We start from the raw sequence: 15,465 nt of genomic DNA on the forward strand, positions 1-15,465 counted from the left end.
ATTAAACTGAAAAGTCGAAGGACAATAAGATAACCTTACTGGATAATAGCAAAGCCATATTGGAGTAGGTGTTTGAAGAACGGGCTTCTCATAATCACTACTTTGGGAAGATCGTTGCTCCACCATTTCGTTCCTTAGTTTCATCTCGATTCATTATTTAAAGGTGAGAGGAAATTATTACTGCTTTGGGAGAAGTTCCAGACTTGTCATCTTATAGCAAACCTCATATTCTGTTGAGTCTAGTGACAATAGTTTCTAAAGGTCCAACCTTTATAAAGAAATATATTTACCATAAAACCAAGATTATACCCTAATACCTTTGGGTTTCCCATTGATATCCCATAATGCATTCGCACACAAAACAAATACCATTCTCCCTTCAGTTCATTAAAAGAAAATGTATGAGTGCTCTTAGTATAAATCTGAAATCCTTACTCTACGTATGAGCAGTTCAACCAGCATCCCAACACTCGTATTGAGGAAAACCGCGTTGGATATCGCAACTGACGGAAAATTAGAATAGTTCTTATTTCTTATCATATACAGTACAGAGAAATAGCTATTATAACATGCTCCGTGTCTACTCCGCTCTATTCTGAGTCTCCGTGACCAGCATTTTAGACTTATCTTTCTCAAGGACAGTTTTGACTTTCTCATAATCAATACCCTGAAACTTTGCTTTTGAATTCACGTAATGCGTACCATAAGCAGCACCAAAACCCCATCCAAGGCCTACTCCCACTCCACAACCTCCGCCTGTCAATCATTTGCAGGATTATCAACTAAAAACAAATACATCAAATCGAAATTCAATTGTTTTTTAAATATTAGCTATTTGAGAAATTCCAGACTTTTAATATAAGCTGGAATGCAATTGCTTGCAATGGAAACTTTCCTACTTTCTCTAAACCCTAAATTGGTGAGCGCAAGTTCTCATGATGGCGCTCATAATTCAGTTCTTGTATGCATTTTGTTATTAAGAAAATCCATGTTTTCCAAATTGGAGTTAAGAGGAGACTAGAGCATACCTATACCAAGTCCCAGTGTCTGCAACGACTTCCCTGCTCGATTGCATCAACAAGATAATCAGTTCCAAAATAAAATCTTGAAATACAGGTGAAGGCTGTGAAGAGATGGAGACAAACCTCCAAACCCCCAGCCAATGCCAAAACCACAGCCTACTCCAAATCCTGCATAGTAAAGCCAAATGATTTTCGTTCCGCCGAACAAGATAAATCAAGTAAAAAATTTATAGCAAGTTATGGCATATGCGTACCCAATCCCACTCCAGCGCCATTGAAATTAGTGAGCACCATTATTGTTTCGTTTGTGCCCTAATCACTTGGCCTGCAAGTATGGTATGTTTAGTTGGCAGATCATATATTCACGGTATTTAGATTTTAATAAAACTAGCAATCGCACCTAAGGGTGCCATAAGTACTTTGAATTATAATACAATATGATATAATTTTATTAACAAATATTAAATACTAGCACTTGTACCAGAAAGAGGTGTAAGAGGTATGTTGGTAGATTTTTTTTCTCTAAAATCAAAATTAGAGATATGTAAATTAAAAGAAGGATTTAAAATTGATAGCATAAAATTTAGCTGTTATATAGAATTGAGTCATAAATACACTAATACCCTCTTTGGAAATTATAAAATTGTACGACTTAAAAGTTTTACTTATTGTATGACATCCCAATTAAAGAGTTGGTTTGAACTGTACAATTTTTTAAATATATTCTTTTGTGTATAAATATAAACATAATTTGGGTCTTATTCATGGTCAACGAGAAAAACCTACAAGTAAAAGGAAAATCATGTTAATTGATAAAAAGTGCATATGAGTAAATGGTTTAATATCTAGAACTAGTGTTTAAAAACATCGAAAAGGTCAGTTAACATACTTGAACTTGTCTACTTTTTTTTTTGAGTGAACACGTTTTTTAATTCAAGAAATGTCAATCTATAGAAAAGAGTAAGGGATTACTTAGTAAGTGAAAAAAGAATGTAATAAATGAAATAGGAATAGTATTAGAATGTCACATTACCTTTTTTTGTAGAAGTAGCTTCATAGATGTGGTTGGAAGGAGAGATCAAGTGCATACGTGCTTTTTTTTTCTTTCTAATAATAGTGTATGGGTTTTTTTTTGCATCTTAAAAAAGTGTTCAAAATAGAAGTAAGGATTTATATGAAGTCGTATGGATTTGTTTCTGGAGATTGTTGTGAAGGTAAGGCCTTGTCTTTTAGTTATACCTATATAAATTGTACCTCTATCTAGGGTAAAGGCCTTATGATTTGTGTATAGTGATAGCCTAGTCTATAGTGAGAGGCAATTGTGTATGATTTCCTCGAGATATAGGTTGGATTGGAAAGGTTTTTGGGTATGTAGGATCTCAACGTGGACCATTGTAGCTATTGAACTCTACTTTAACATATGAAGGTAACTAAAGAAATTTAGAGTTTCTTGGATACACTATATCTTATACCTACCCTAAGAGATACATTAACAAGACTAGTTGTGATTCAAAGGTTTGTTGTAAAGATAACACGTTGAAGTTTACACAATAAAACCTCTCTAGATCATTGGTCATCGTCAACAGATTACTCAAGCCTATAATATAAATTTATTGTAGTACAAAGTGCAATTTGGACATTTAGTTCTTTAAACATTTTTTTGTTGTGGTGATACTTTTCCATTTCTAGCAAACAAATATATTGTTTGGTCAAACTCAATCTATTCATTTGGTGTGACGTTGTTGTTGTTTGTGCGAGTCATTAGGTGATCCCACAATAGTAGGTGCCACTTTTTGATTTTATTGATTGTATTGAAGATATCTACTTGAGAGATCTATTATTTGGATAGGTTATCAAGCATTAGCCATAACCTTAAAAACCAAAATAAATGTTAAATCTAAAGAAGAAAACCACTAACATCATTTACAATCTATGATTTCTAATATAAAATTTTATAATTTGAAATGATTTGATATTGTGATTTTTAATGAAATTCAAATCTATTATGATTGATTTAAAACTCAAACATTACATAAGAATAAAAATATTAATTTAATTGTTTTGTATCATTAGACAAATGAGTAACAGTTATATACAAAAAATAAAGCCCCTTGTCTAGCTAAGTTATATTTGTTTTTAGGGCATACGATATTAAAACACATAAAGTCCCTAAAATATATTTATCTATTCAACATGTATTTTATGAAAATTAAAAGAAAATATAATTTATTATATGCAATTAAATATAAAGAGATCTACACACATTGGTAGACTCTTTGTAGAACTGAATTTTATTAGTTTAACACCTACATAAGGTAGAACTAAATATTTATTTTCTAATTTAGAACTAAGAGTTTTAAAATATATTTTGATACTTGTACTAAATGAATATATTTTCACTTTCATATATTCTTTCAATGTAAGTATCATCTCCATTTGTATAAAAAGAATGATCATTTTCCTGAATAATTCATACATCCAAGAGATTATATTACAAATTTCTATTTTATTATTTTAATAAATCTTTATGTTAACCTGCATTCTATATATTAATAAATAAAAACTTTTCAAATAGCCACCATAGGGATTATCTGTTTGTTTATGTTTCTGATTATTTGCTCCAATTATTTCTTAAAATTTATCTCTATCCAGATTTCCTTGTTTATTTGTACATCTAAATCATTTATTTTCCTTGATGAGCTTAGAGAAATATTGGAGATGGAGCCACTGTACAGGGATTCTAGTGCATGTGAAGTTTGCTTCCTCATTCATTTCTTCTTATATGCAGGTCACTTTGGGTTTTGAGGAACTTCAAACAACGCAGATAGCATTTGACCCTGTTTAGCGGCTTTTGATTCCCTTATCATGCATGAAAGGGCCTTGTATCGCAGATGCAAGTTTTATCGAAGAACCTTCAAAGAGATCAGAGAAGGATTCTTCAGATGAGGATGGGAGTAATTTTTCCAAACGATCACCACTCAGTAGCGAAGAATGTGAAACTCCTGAATTGTATGACTTAGATTCAATTGAGGATTGTCAAGATGTTGCAGTTGAGGAAGGGAGCGTTTCGACCTTCTATGGGACCGTCAATTATGATACTCTTGCTGCAGTCAATCTTTTGGGCGCAGCTATGTGTCTAGATGGCAAGGAAGATCGCCATGGGGTGAATGAACTTGTTCTTCCTAAACTCATTGATGAAACATCATCCTCAGATTCAGATCCTGCTACTCCACCAGTTTTGAAGCGGACCCTTCTTTCTTGGAGAGCTGGGAAGTTTAGTTTTAAATCGCCAAGAGCAAAAGGGGAACCACTGCTGAATAAAGCATGTAGAGAGGAGGGTGGAGACGATATTGATCTTTTCCGTAGACAGCAAAGTCCTCCCTATGGCGCTATATATCAGGTCTGAAATCTCTTTCTTCGATGGTAGATTAAGAGAATTTAACAAGTTCATGATTTATAGGAGAGGATATTGTGCTTCAAGGGCCTTTTGTGGGATGGCCCGGAGAGCTTTCAGGCCAAATAGAAATAAATCCTAACATTATCAGATTTTCACAATCTATTTGAAATGTGTATTTCATTTCTGGATTCAATTGTGAATTTTTTAGCATCAAAGTTTCCGATCACACTCTATGATCCATAATCAGGATGAAAGAATTTCGGATCATACTCCATGCTCCAACATCAGGATGAGAGAAATCTGGATCTAAGAGAATGCATTCTCTCATCCTGATGCTGGATCATGGAGTGTGATACAATACACCGATTCTAAAAAACTTACACAATCAAATCCAGAACTAAAATGCACATGACACAGATCCTATTTTCTAATTGGTTATTTTGTTTTGGCCTTGCCTCCCAAAACATTGAATGCAATCTATGTTGCTTTAGAATCCCATATTTTCCTAATCCTTTAAATCTCTAGTAGGAACAACTAAGATCCAACTTTTAAACATCAACTAATTCTCATTTTGGGTTATTTTTGTAGGATAGTGAAAATGGAGCAAAATCAAACTTTTTTGCCTTTGGAGATGACCAATTCACCATCGGCAGTTGGGAATGGAAAGAGCTGGTTAGTAGAGATGGGAAAATGAAACTCTCAACACAGGCATTTTTTTGGCTCAATTGATAGCGCAATGAGCGAGCAGTAGGGGAGAGTGCTTGCACTGCTTTGGTAGCTGTCCTTGCTCATTGGTTGCATACAAACCCAAATTCTATGCCAATGAAATCACAATTTGATATGTTGATTAGAGAAGGATCACAGGAATGGAGGAAGCTTTGTGATGTGGATGATTACAAGGAAAGATTTCCTGACAGACATTTTGATCTGGACACAATATTGCAAGCTAAGGTACACAACTTGTCTGTTATTCCAGAAAAGTCTTTTGTTGGCTTCTTCAGGCCGGAAGGTCTCCAAGATTCTTTTGACTTTCTGCAAGGGTGTATGTCCTTTGATGAAATTTGGGAAGAAATCACCAATGCTAGTAATGTGAAGGATCAAGATGAGAAGCAGCATATTTACATAGTTAGTTGGAATGACCACTTTTTGTACTCAATGTAGAGAACGATTGTTTCTACATAATCGATACACTCGGGGAAAGATTGTTTGAAGGGTGTAACCAAGCCTATATCTTAAAATTTGACAAGGAGACAACAATTTATCAGTTGCCAGCAAAAGACCCACAGAAAGGAGAGCAAAGTAGCACAGTTTCAGCATCCGCTACTGCAAAAGACTTAAAAAATGCAGTTTTGAAAGATTTGAAATCCGTAGCAGCAGCAGAGCATATCATTGTTTGGATCTTAACTGCACGAGGGAACAACCGAAATCTCCATGATCACGCTTGAAAATCTCTTCCTCTTCGTCTGAGTTTTAAGAAATCTGTATTTAGCCAGCCAGGATGAGCCAAAGCGAGAGTCTTTCGCTGGACAAGGACGAAATCACGCAATTGCAGGAGATTTTCATGTCATTCGACAGAAATCACGACGGCAGCATGACAGAGCTGGAATTGGGATCGCTGTTGCGATCTGTGGGATTGAAGCCGAGTCCAGAGCAGCTAGAAGCTCTGATTCAGAAGGCGGACACGAATAATAACAGACTCATTGAATTTTCTGAATTTGTGTCACTTATGGCCCCTGAGAAAGAGGCGGAAGCGGAGATTGAGAAGAGAATGCCATATATAGAAGAACAACTCCGCGCGATCTTTCAGTTATTTGACAGAGACGACAACGGATTCATTACAGCAGCGGAGCTTGCGCACTCCATGGCTTGGCTAGGGCACGCTCTCACCGTCAAGGAATTGACAGGAATGATCCGGGAGGCCGATACAAACGGTGACGGCCAGATCAGCTTCGCCGAATTTTCCAAGGCCATATCCTCTGCTGCTCTGGATAATACTTCTTCCGCCTGGGAACCATGATTTGTATGATAAATTTACCAGGATTAGGGTTTGCTTTCTGTTATGGACTTGTCAATCTTTGTTTCAAGAATGCATTTTAATGAATTTATTAATCCACTGTTCTGTTGATTCACATCAGCCATCGAAGCATCATCACCGCTGGGGAAGATTAACTTCCACACACCTTACACTGGGTACAGGATTTTACTTTTTACACACCCGTCTGGTTCGTGGATATCAACAGGAATTAGAATTGCGAATTCTAAAAAAAATTGTGATCTACTGTTTGGGTCGACGAAATGAGAATTGGAATATGAGAAAATTAGAATTTCGTATCCTCATTTATCCCCCGATTCATGGATTCAGTCTTCCTTCCAAATAGTTGGTATTGCTCAAATCCCTGTTTTAATTCCAATTTTGGGAAAAACGAGCATTGCAAATTAATACAAAAAAAACTTTTTTTATGTCTGGCAGACCTAAGTTTTTTTGGCACTCAACCGTTTGCACTCCATTTTATCTCTGCCAAACGTTTTTCTCTACATTTTCTCTAGTTAAAATTTTTTTCTCATGGATTCCTCTGCTACATTGGCGATGCAATGTTGCATTGATTCGGCTGTGGTATATACAGTAGAGCCTCAGAAATGCTCATACATTCGCCTTTTTTCTCTGTAAACATACTGCAATATAAGTTTTTGAAGACCTTGCTAAAGATTTGTCATAAGCATGATTACTGTCGTCACGTAGCCGACATGATATTTCTTGGTGTATAATCTTTGGTTTTGGATTCATTTTTGTCTTATTTATGCTACATTTATCTGGATTATGTGCTTGTGATTCCAAGGATTTGTTACGAGAGAATAAATCCTGCTAGAGGATGCTCTAAATAGGTGTGGATATTTTTATTCTGGTTAAAATTCATTCGATCTTTGTACGGCGTTATGAAGTTCAAGTGAGAGGGAGATTGGTGATGGCGGCAGAGTAGGTGTCATTTGAGACAGCGAGGCTTATTCTAGTCGGTATTCCAATCTAGAAATGTGCAACCAAATGGTGAAAATGTGTATTCTCATAATGAATTGTTGGTGAACCAAATGGTCCCAAATCAAATCCTCAAAATAGTAATCTGGATTTCAAGTTCCAGAATCCCAAATCAAGGTTTCTAAATGCCAATTCTTGAATCATATTCCAGCAACCAAACGGGCCCTTAGGAAGACTGGAAAATCGAGTTTCTGAGAGATTTCAAAGAAGATAAAATGGCCCATTGATGTAAACCTACGCAGTTCTGTTACCGGTGACTGAAAACAATTCCAACGAAAGTTTAACAACGTTAGTCAATTTTCGGCTGGAGGTGCCTCCAGAGGAAAAGCCTATCGGATAATTAATTTGATGTGTGTTTATTTATAATTAAGTTAGGAATGAATTTAGAAAATGAATTTCATTATAGAAATGATTTTTACGCTATAATTTTTTTGTTGTTGAAGTTTTGAAATAGAATATATTAGACAATTGAATTTATTTTAAAATACTCATAATCAAGTCATGTTGTAATATAGTTTGAACAATACATTAACAATTTTATATATGTGTGTGTGTGTGTGTGTGTGTGTGTGTGTGTGAAATTTGTTAGAATATTTTACATTTTTAATCTAATTGATACTTTTTTCATTTTAAAAATATAAAAAATATTCAATTAATATTGATTATATTATGGAAGACAAAACTATAAATCATAACTCTAACTAAATGTTGTATGGCTTTTTGATTAAATGATCTCATTCACAATATTATTAAAGAAAAAACTTAAAATGTGAAAACAACCTTTGAAACTGTTAAGCACAGTGGAAAACATTAAGAGTTGGCCAAAGCCAAGGTTAATTATTATTTATTTTGATTAATTATTTCAATTGCCAAGGTTAATTATTATTTATTTTGATTAATTATTTCAATTATTAGTTACTCTTGAGTAGATTCGAACCCAAGACTTCCCAATTAAGAGGCTCACAATATACCATTGTGTTGTCGGCTCTTGCCTCACTAATTGGAAATTATCATAGAAAGCTTTTTGTTTTGTTTTGTGGGTGAGGTACTATGATGAAGTAATATCCATCTCCACCTTTTTAATGTCTAATGAATGAATTATGCAAAATAGAAAATAGAATTATTAATGTACAATGTTATTTTAGTTGACAACCCTCTAATTTTAGACATGTTGCAGACAAAAGCAGATCAATAATGGTTGGAAAATAAAAACTAAAAGTAATGCTTTTAAAAAACATCTAATTCATTTTCAAAATTTGAACTCAAGGTCACAAGTTCAAAAAAATTAAAGTTCAAGCATACATATTTAGTGAAGGAATGAATGAGTTTCACTATATAGAAGTTAATGGGTGAAAAGTGTAAGTTTATTGTTTATTAAACCCCTATTTTGGTTCATTAGCATGCTTTTGGTTCATTATTATGCTACCAATATTCATTGGTTAGTATTTACTACTTATTACTTGTCTTATTTTCTCTTGAAAAGACATTTGGTGCCCCTATTTAATTGGATGTTTGAGGATTGAGAAATGACTGAAAACCAGCATAATCAAGTCTATCCAATTGGGTGAAAAAAGAACTTCATTGATCGTTAGATAAAATCCATATGTTCAAATAATAGGGCTTCGTTGTGTCAAAATGTTTTCAAAATAAACCCTCCAGAACAACAATAATCCTCTTTAAAAGTTCATGCAAAATGTCAACAAATGCAAGGATCTTTTAGGCTCTTCAAAATGCTCATTAGAGTGTTTGGCTATGAGCATCTTTTTTGGAAACCACCCTTCAAACAAATCTCGTAGGCTATCATTATTTCAAGTATGCCTTCCATCACTATCATCGTGGCCATATGCATGCCACCACAACAAACAACAAGAGAAATATGGGATTTTTTGTTGCTCTTACTAACAAGGGCCCTGTTATGCAATTGTTTGGAGCATAATTGCATGGGGTTAGGGATCGATATTTCGATTTGAATTCAAAATCAAAAATTTAAATAAATAAATAAACATTTATATAAACACACACACAATTGGTAAGAGAAAAGAAGACATTATTCAGTTTTCTTAATATAAGGTGCACAATCTGAAGATTTCAAAGTTGCACAATCTCAATATTTCCAAGCTTCTCTTATCTTAAAGTACTATACCACATCAATGGATGCTTATAGTGTAAGTTTCCCATTATAGGATGACAAGTGTAAGCTAGGCATACTAATTTACTCCATTAAGTTATAAAGAATGGGGCCAAGAAATATAATGGCATAAATTTGAAAGGATATGTACAAAACATAATTATTTCCATATCTTTTTAGTGCATTACCCTAGCAGTCGTGCATGCAAAATGAGAATGTTTGCACAACACACATGCACTCTTTAAATATCATGCTTTGATGAGAATTCATAACCTCGTGCAGAGCTCACATATTAACAAAAGTGATGTGGCTTCTTTAAAAGGGTACACAATCAATCAAGAGGCTATAATAGCAATAGTGGCATGAACCTAAGGGCCAAAAATAGGAAAATTTTGGAGAAAATGGAGAAAACATCTCTCACACAAGTAGCTCAAACTCACTAGGTTGAATGCCTCAATAAATATCCAGACATAAAATCAAACCTAAATTAAGACAAGCTTTACATAAACAAAACTCTAACATTACTAGAATCTAGCTATGTTGTGAATGAATGTGAACATAAATTTCATTTTGGAGAATGTACAAATTACTATGGAAAGATTGGTTGGAGGTTGGACACAATTAATAAAGCCAATGTGAACACGAACCCTCAAAGATAGTTTACCCTCAACAACCAAAAAAATGTCAGCACAAACCATTTGCCAAATGTCCCATTGTGTTTGACTAGATAACTAGATAAGGTGATTCTTGTATTGAGTATTATCCTAATCAATTAGCTCTCAATCATCCATATAACATTGTAGAATTGAGGTAACTGTTTCACACCATTAAAAAAAGATGGGCACGGTGAGAGAGAGGGATGGAGCGGGCGGGAATTGCAATTTGAATCACGTTGTTTCGAATCTGGAGAAAGGCGGGAGACAGGAGACCACGTCTGCAGGAGGGCATGTAGCAAGGCATGCAGCAAGCGCAGGGCAGGAAACGGAGGGGAAAGATGAGGATGCCTCAAAGGATGGGGACCCACGGGTTTTGATGCCCCATCCAGGTGAGAAGATTCCCCCTCCCCCCCATGTGGGCAGTGGGCCGTTTGGGACATGGGGACGCTGGTCGAATCTATTCGGGATAAAACCATCAGGTAAATCGTCTTTCCCAAAAGTTATTGTCAAATCTGATAAGGAGAAAGGTATTTTTGCTCTGGAAATCCCTAGGGAAATTATTGACCACAATATCCTAAGCATGGCGAACACTCTGGTAGGAAAATTTGTAGGGCCAAGACCTAATATTGATGTAGTGAGGACATTTACCAGGAGAAAATGGGACCTTAAAGGGCATGTAGATGTGACTGCTATGGCCAAAGGCTTCATGTCTTTCGAGTTTTCTTGCTCGGAAGATTTTTCTCCTATACTATGTGCTGGGAACTGGTCTTTGGGCAGATCCAACCTAATATTGCAAAAATGGACTTCCAACTTGGATTTGAACAATGATTTCCAATCTCAGGTTCCACTTTGGTTAAGATTTCCGGAACTTCCTTTGGAATATTGGCATGAGGATGTCTTTGATGGCATAGCCAGGACCTTTTGAGAGCTCCTCTCCATTGACCCTGTCACAACAGCTAAGAAAAGATTGAACTACGCAAGAATCTGTGTAGGAGTCATCGATGGCCAGGACATGCCTCAAGTTTTAGAACTACAATCTCGCCTGGGAAACAGATCTCAAAAGATTGACTATGAAAGTGTGCCTTTTGCTTGTTTCCATTGTAAGAAGGCTGGCCACAAGGCTGGATCATGTCCACTTTTCAAAGGGAAGAGTACGGTGGGAAAGGCTCGTCCACAAGGGGGGATAAAAGATTCTCTAGATCCCAAAAAAGAATGGAGGAAAAAAGCATCGCAAGTCAAGGCAAATGGAGAGGCAGAAGAAAAAACAAATTCTGCTCCTAATGCGCCCCAAGAGGAATCAGGGCCTCCTTGGGTGACTGGAAACTTAGGAGGGGGAGAAGAGGAAGGAGTGAAAGACGATTCAACACATCTCCCCAATGCGAAGGAATCTGAGAAGAATTCTGAGGAGATAGGTGAAAAAATGACTCTTCCCCCTATGGATTCTCAGGAGGATGACTTGAAACTATCCTCTGTCCCGAACTCCATGGAAGAACCAAAGGAGGGGGAACCCATGTCCCAGGACCCAAACCCAATGTGTTGTCCCCCCCCTTCAACAGTAAACAGAATCATAGAGAGGCTGTCTGCATCAACAATGGAAGATTTGGCGAGAATTGATGCTTGGCTGGACAAAGGACTAGAGGGAGAAGAGAATCCCTGGACGGAAATCAGGAGTAGAAAGAAGAAGAATAGCAGGGACCCTTCTCCGGTATCTCCCCCTTCTACTAGAAGCATGGCCAAGGCTGATCTCGGCCACAAATCTAACCTAGTGGGAAGAAAAAACAAGAATGAAATCAGGAAAGAGGAAGCCAGAAGAAACATTAAGGATGGTACGCAGCGCACCATCCAGGAAGCATGTTCAGTAGTTAAATCATGAAGATCTTATCTTGGAATATTCGTGGACTCAATGGAATCCACAAGCAAGAAATTATTAGAAATATGATAAGGGACCAAAGGCCTGATGTGTTTCTAATCCAGGAAACTAAAATGAAGAAGGAAAGGATGGAAAATATTAAGTTCAACAATAGCATGAAGGGCATAGCCTCTAACTCTGAAGGAGCGTCTGGAGGACTGCTGTTACTTTTCAATGATAAGTATTTCAATATAGTAGCTGAGTATGATGAAGATAACATTCTTTTCTGCAGAGTTCAACATTTGCACACCAATGATTCCTGGTATTTAGTGAATATTTATGCCCCCAATAATAAGAGAGATAGAAAAAACTTCTGGACCAAAGTTGGTAATATGGTGCAAGATTGTGGCATTAAGAAAGGTATAATCATGGGAGACTTTAACACACCGCTAGAAGATAAAGAGAAAAAGGGAGGTATGCCTCCGGATTGGGAAAGTAAACAGGATCTTTCTAACTTCATAAATAATTTGGCCCTTATGGACGTAGAGCTTAAGGGCGGATCCTTTACCTGGTCAAACAAGAGAAAAGGCCATGAGTGCATTCAGGTTAGGCTGGATAGAGCTCTTATATCTTCGGACTGGCTTCAATCCTTCAGCTGCAGACTATCTCTGCTTCCCAGAATTGGTTCGGATCACTCTTCCATTTCTCTTGATGTTTCCCCTTTGGTACACAGGAGATACCATCCTTTCAGGTTTGAGAAAATGTGGACCTCTCACCCTGACCTCATGGATAATATCAAGATATGGTGGGGGATAAAGGTGGAGGGCTCAGCCATGTTCAGAGTCACCAGAAAACTTAGCAATGTGAAGAGGATGATTAAAATTTGGAACAAGTCTGATTTTGGTCACATCTTCCATGAAAAGAAAGAGTTATTTGATAATCTAACTATTATCCAAGATTGCATTCAGAAGGAAGGTTACACTGAGACCAACAGGGTTTCGGAGCTCAAGACCCTGTCTGAAATTCATAACATTATTAATAAGGAAGAAAAATTTTGGAGGCAAAGATTGAGGATCACCTGGCTAAAGGAAGGAGATCGGAACACTAAGTTTTTTCACCTAACCACCCTCAAGCACCGTGCTAGTAACAGGATCTATGGTATCAGAAAGGGGCAGGAGCTGTTAACTGAAGAATCTGCCATCTCAGAAGAAGTTGTTTCCTTTTTCTCTAGCCTTCTCTCTGAGGACCCAATGCTTTCCAATTTGGACCAGGAGGATTTGTTACACTGTATCCCTCAGCTCATTCAACCTATCCATAATAAACAGCTCTGTGCTATTCCTAAGGCATCGGAAGTTAGAGAGGCTCTCTTTTCTCTGCCTGCTGACAAGGCTCCAGGCCCGGACGGTTTTCCCACTTTTTTCTTCCAAAGGTTCTGGCCGGTGATCATGGGAGAGGTTGTTCAGGCTGTCCAGGAATTCTTTGGAGCCAAATCTATTCTCAAGGAGCTAAACTCGACTTTTGTGGTTCTTATTCCTAAATCCCCTGGGGCGGACTCGTTGGACAACTTCAAACCTATTAGTCTGTGCAACTCTCTCTACAAGATCATCTCTAAAGTTCTCACCTTAAGAATGCTCAAGATTTTGCCCATGATAATCTCGCAGCATCAATCGGGTTTTGTTCCAGGGAGACAAATTTTGGATTCTGTCCAGTTGGTGCACGAAGTCATCCACTCTCTTGAGGCATCCAAACGGGAAGGTATGTTTCTCAAACTAGATCTTTCTAAAGCTTATGACAGGGTGGACTGGTCTCTCCTTGGGAAGGTCCTCTCGACTTTTGGCTTTGACAGTAAAGTTTGCAAAATTATCTCTCAATTGGTCTCCACCTCCTCCTTGGCTGTTCTGGTTAATGGAGTCCCTTCTAATTTTTTCAAACCTTCCAGAGGCCTCAGACAAGGAGACCCCCTTTCGCCCATATTGTTCATCATTTTAGCTGAATGCTTAGGAAGGTTTATAGACTGTAGAAAGCGTGAGGCTTGTATCAAAGGGATCCTTCCCTCCTCTTATTGCGTTCCCTTCACTCATCAGCAATTTGTTGACGATACTATCTTGGGGGGGGAAGCTTCTGTCAAAGAGGCCAGAGCCCTGAAGAAGATTCTTGATACTTACTCCAGTGGGACGGGTCAGCTGATTAATTGGAACAAAAGCTCGCTCTTTTTTATCAACACCTCTGAGTATAGACAAAGTAAAATCGCCAAGATTCTAGGTTGTGGGGTAGGCTCTTTCCCCTCTACCTATCTTGGTCTTCCCTTGGGATCCTCACCCCCGGAGTCTTTTTGGAATGATATTTTGGACAGATTCAATAGGAAGATGGCTGGTTGGAAAGGGGTCTCTCTTAGTCAAGCAGGGAAATGCCTCTTAGTCAAATCTTCTCTTCAAAATCTGCCTATCTACGCCCTGAGCCTCTTTGGAATTCCGGGGAAAATAGCTGAAAGAATGGAGAAAATCCAGAGAGACTTCCTCTGGAATGGTAATGAAGGGAAGAAAAGATATCCTCTTGTTGCTTGGGAGAAGGTTTGCCTCCCTATGAGGTACGGAGGTCTGGGCATTAGAAAGATCACTCACCTCAATAAGGCTCTCCTAGCTAAACAAATATGGCGGATCTTCAGTAGCACCGGTGAATGGAGGGACACCCTGGTAAACAAGTACCTTAGAAGACCCTCTCTTCTTTTCACCCTTTTTAATGAAGATATCCCAAAAGGATCGAACATTTGGAATGGGATCATGAAAGCCAGGGACCTGGCTAAGGCCAGGATATCATGGAAATTGGGAAATGGGAAGGACATCCAGTTCTGGTCGGATAGATGGCTTTCCCAAGACCCACTTATCAATAACCCTATTTTTGAGAGATGGATGCAAGCTTTTACTGATCAAATTGGGTCCAAAGTTTGTGATTATTGGAATGGCCAGGAATGGAGTGACCTATCCCTCATCTCTGAGGACTTGACTCCTATAATGCTTATGCTCAATTCCATGATTCCTATCAATTTGGGGGATGAGTTGGTCTAGAGGGATAATCCCAATGGAAGATACTCTGTTGCCTCAGGCTATAATTCCCTTTGGAGCTTAAAAGAGAAGGCCCCTTGGGCGGAGGCTTGGATTCTGGGTCTCACTCCAAAGATCAACATTTTTTACTGGCTGGCTCTTCAGAACAAAATCCTTACTCATGACAATCTCATGAAGCGAGGACATGTTATGCCTAGTAGATGTCCCTTGTGTAAGAATCAGGCTGAGACCGGAAATCACATTTTCATCTTATGTGACTATGCCAGGGAGGTGTGGAATGTCATCACACATGATAATGAATCCCTCTGGTGCAAACCGGA

The 15,465-nt window shown here is 37.6% G+C and overlaps 2 protein-coding genes and 1 pseudogene across 3 annotated transcripts; 2 read left to right on the top strand and 1 right to left on the bottom strand.

The window, feature by feature from the left end:
* Positions 1 to 303: 303 nt before the first annotated feature.
* LOC149534881 (uncharacterized) lies at positions 304 to 1,433 on the bottom strand. Its single transcript, XM_089806732.1, has 4 exons — positions 1,277 to 1,433; positions 1,146 to 1,190; positions 1,029 to 1,061; positions 304 to 756 (listed from the first exon to the last, which is right to left on the bottom strand). The coding sequence occupies exons 1-4, from the start codon at positions 1,314 to 1,316 to the stop codon at positions 581 to 583; spliced, it is 294 nt and encodes a 97-aa protein (XP_089662858.1). The 5' UTR covers positions 1,317 to 1,433; the 3' UTR covers positions 304 to 580.
* Positions 1,434 to 3,679: 2,246 nt separating this feature from the next.
* LOC149534882 (uncharacterized) lies at positions 3,680 to 5,864 on the top strand (annotated as a pseudogene). Its single transcript, XR_016357636.1, has 2 exons — positions 3,680 to 4,422; positions 5,008 to 5,864. The product of XR_016357636.1 is annotated as an uncharacterized LOC149534882 (transcript).
* A 53-nt stretch (positions 5,865 to 5,917) lies between these two features.
* LOC149534883 (putative calcium-binding protein CML17) lies at positions 5,918 to 6,879 on the top strand. The gene is made up of 2 exons (XM_089806279.1): positions 5,918 to 6,439; positions 6,555 to 6,879. The coding sequence occupies exon 1, from the start codon at positions 5,918 to 5,920 to the stop codon at positions 6,434 to 6,436; it is 519 nt and encodes a 172-aa protein (XP_089662405.1). The 3' UTR covers positions 6,437 to 6,439; positions 6,555 to 6,879.
* The last annotated feature ends 8,586 nt before the right edge of the window (positions 6,880 to 15,465 follow it).

The sequence above is a fragment of the Cupressus sempervirens genome, chromosome 10 (assembly GCF_028749045.1).
Source record: "Cupressus sempervirens isolate cs-2001-9-10 chromosome 10, ASM2874904v1, whole genome shotgun sequence".
Classification (NCBI taxonomy): Eukaryota; Viridiplantae; Streptophyta; class Pinopsida; order Cupressales; family Cupressaceae; genus Cupressus; species Cupressus sempervirens.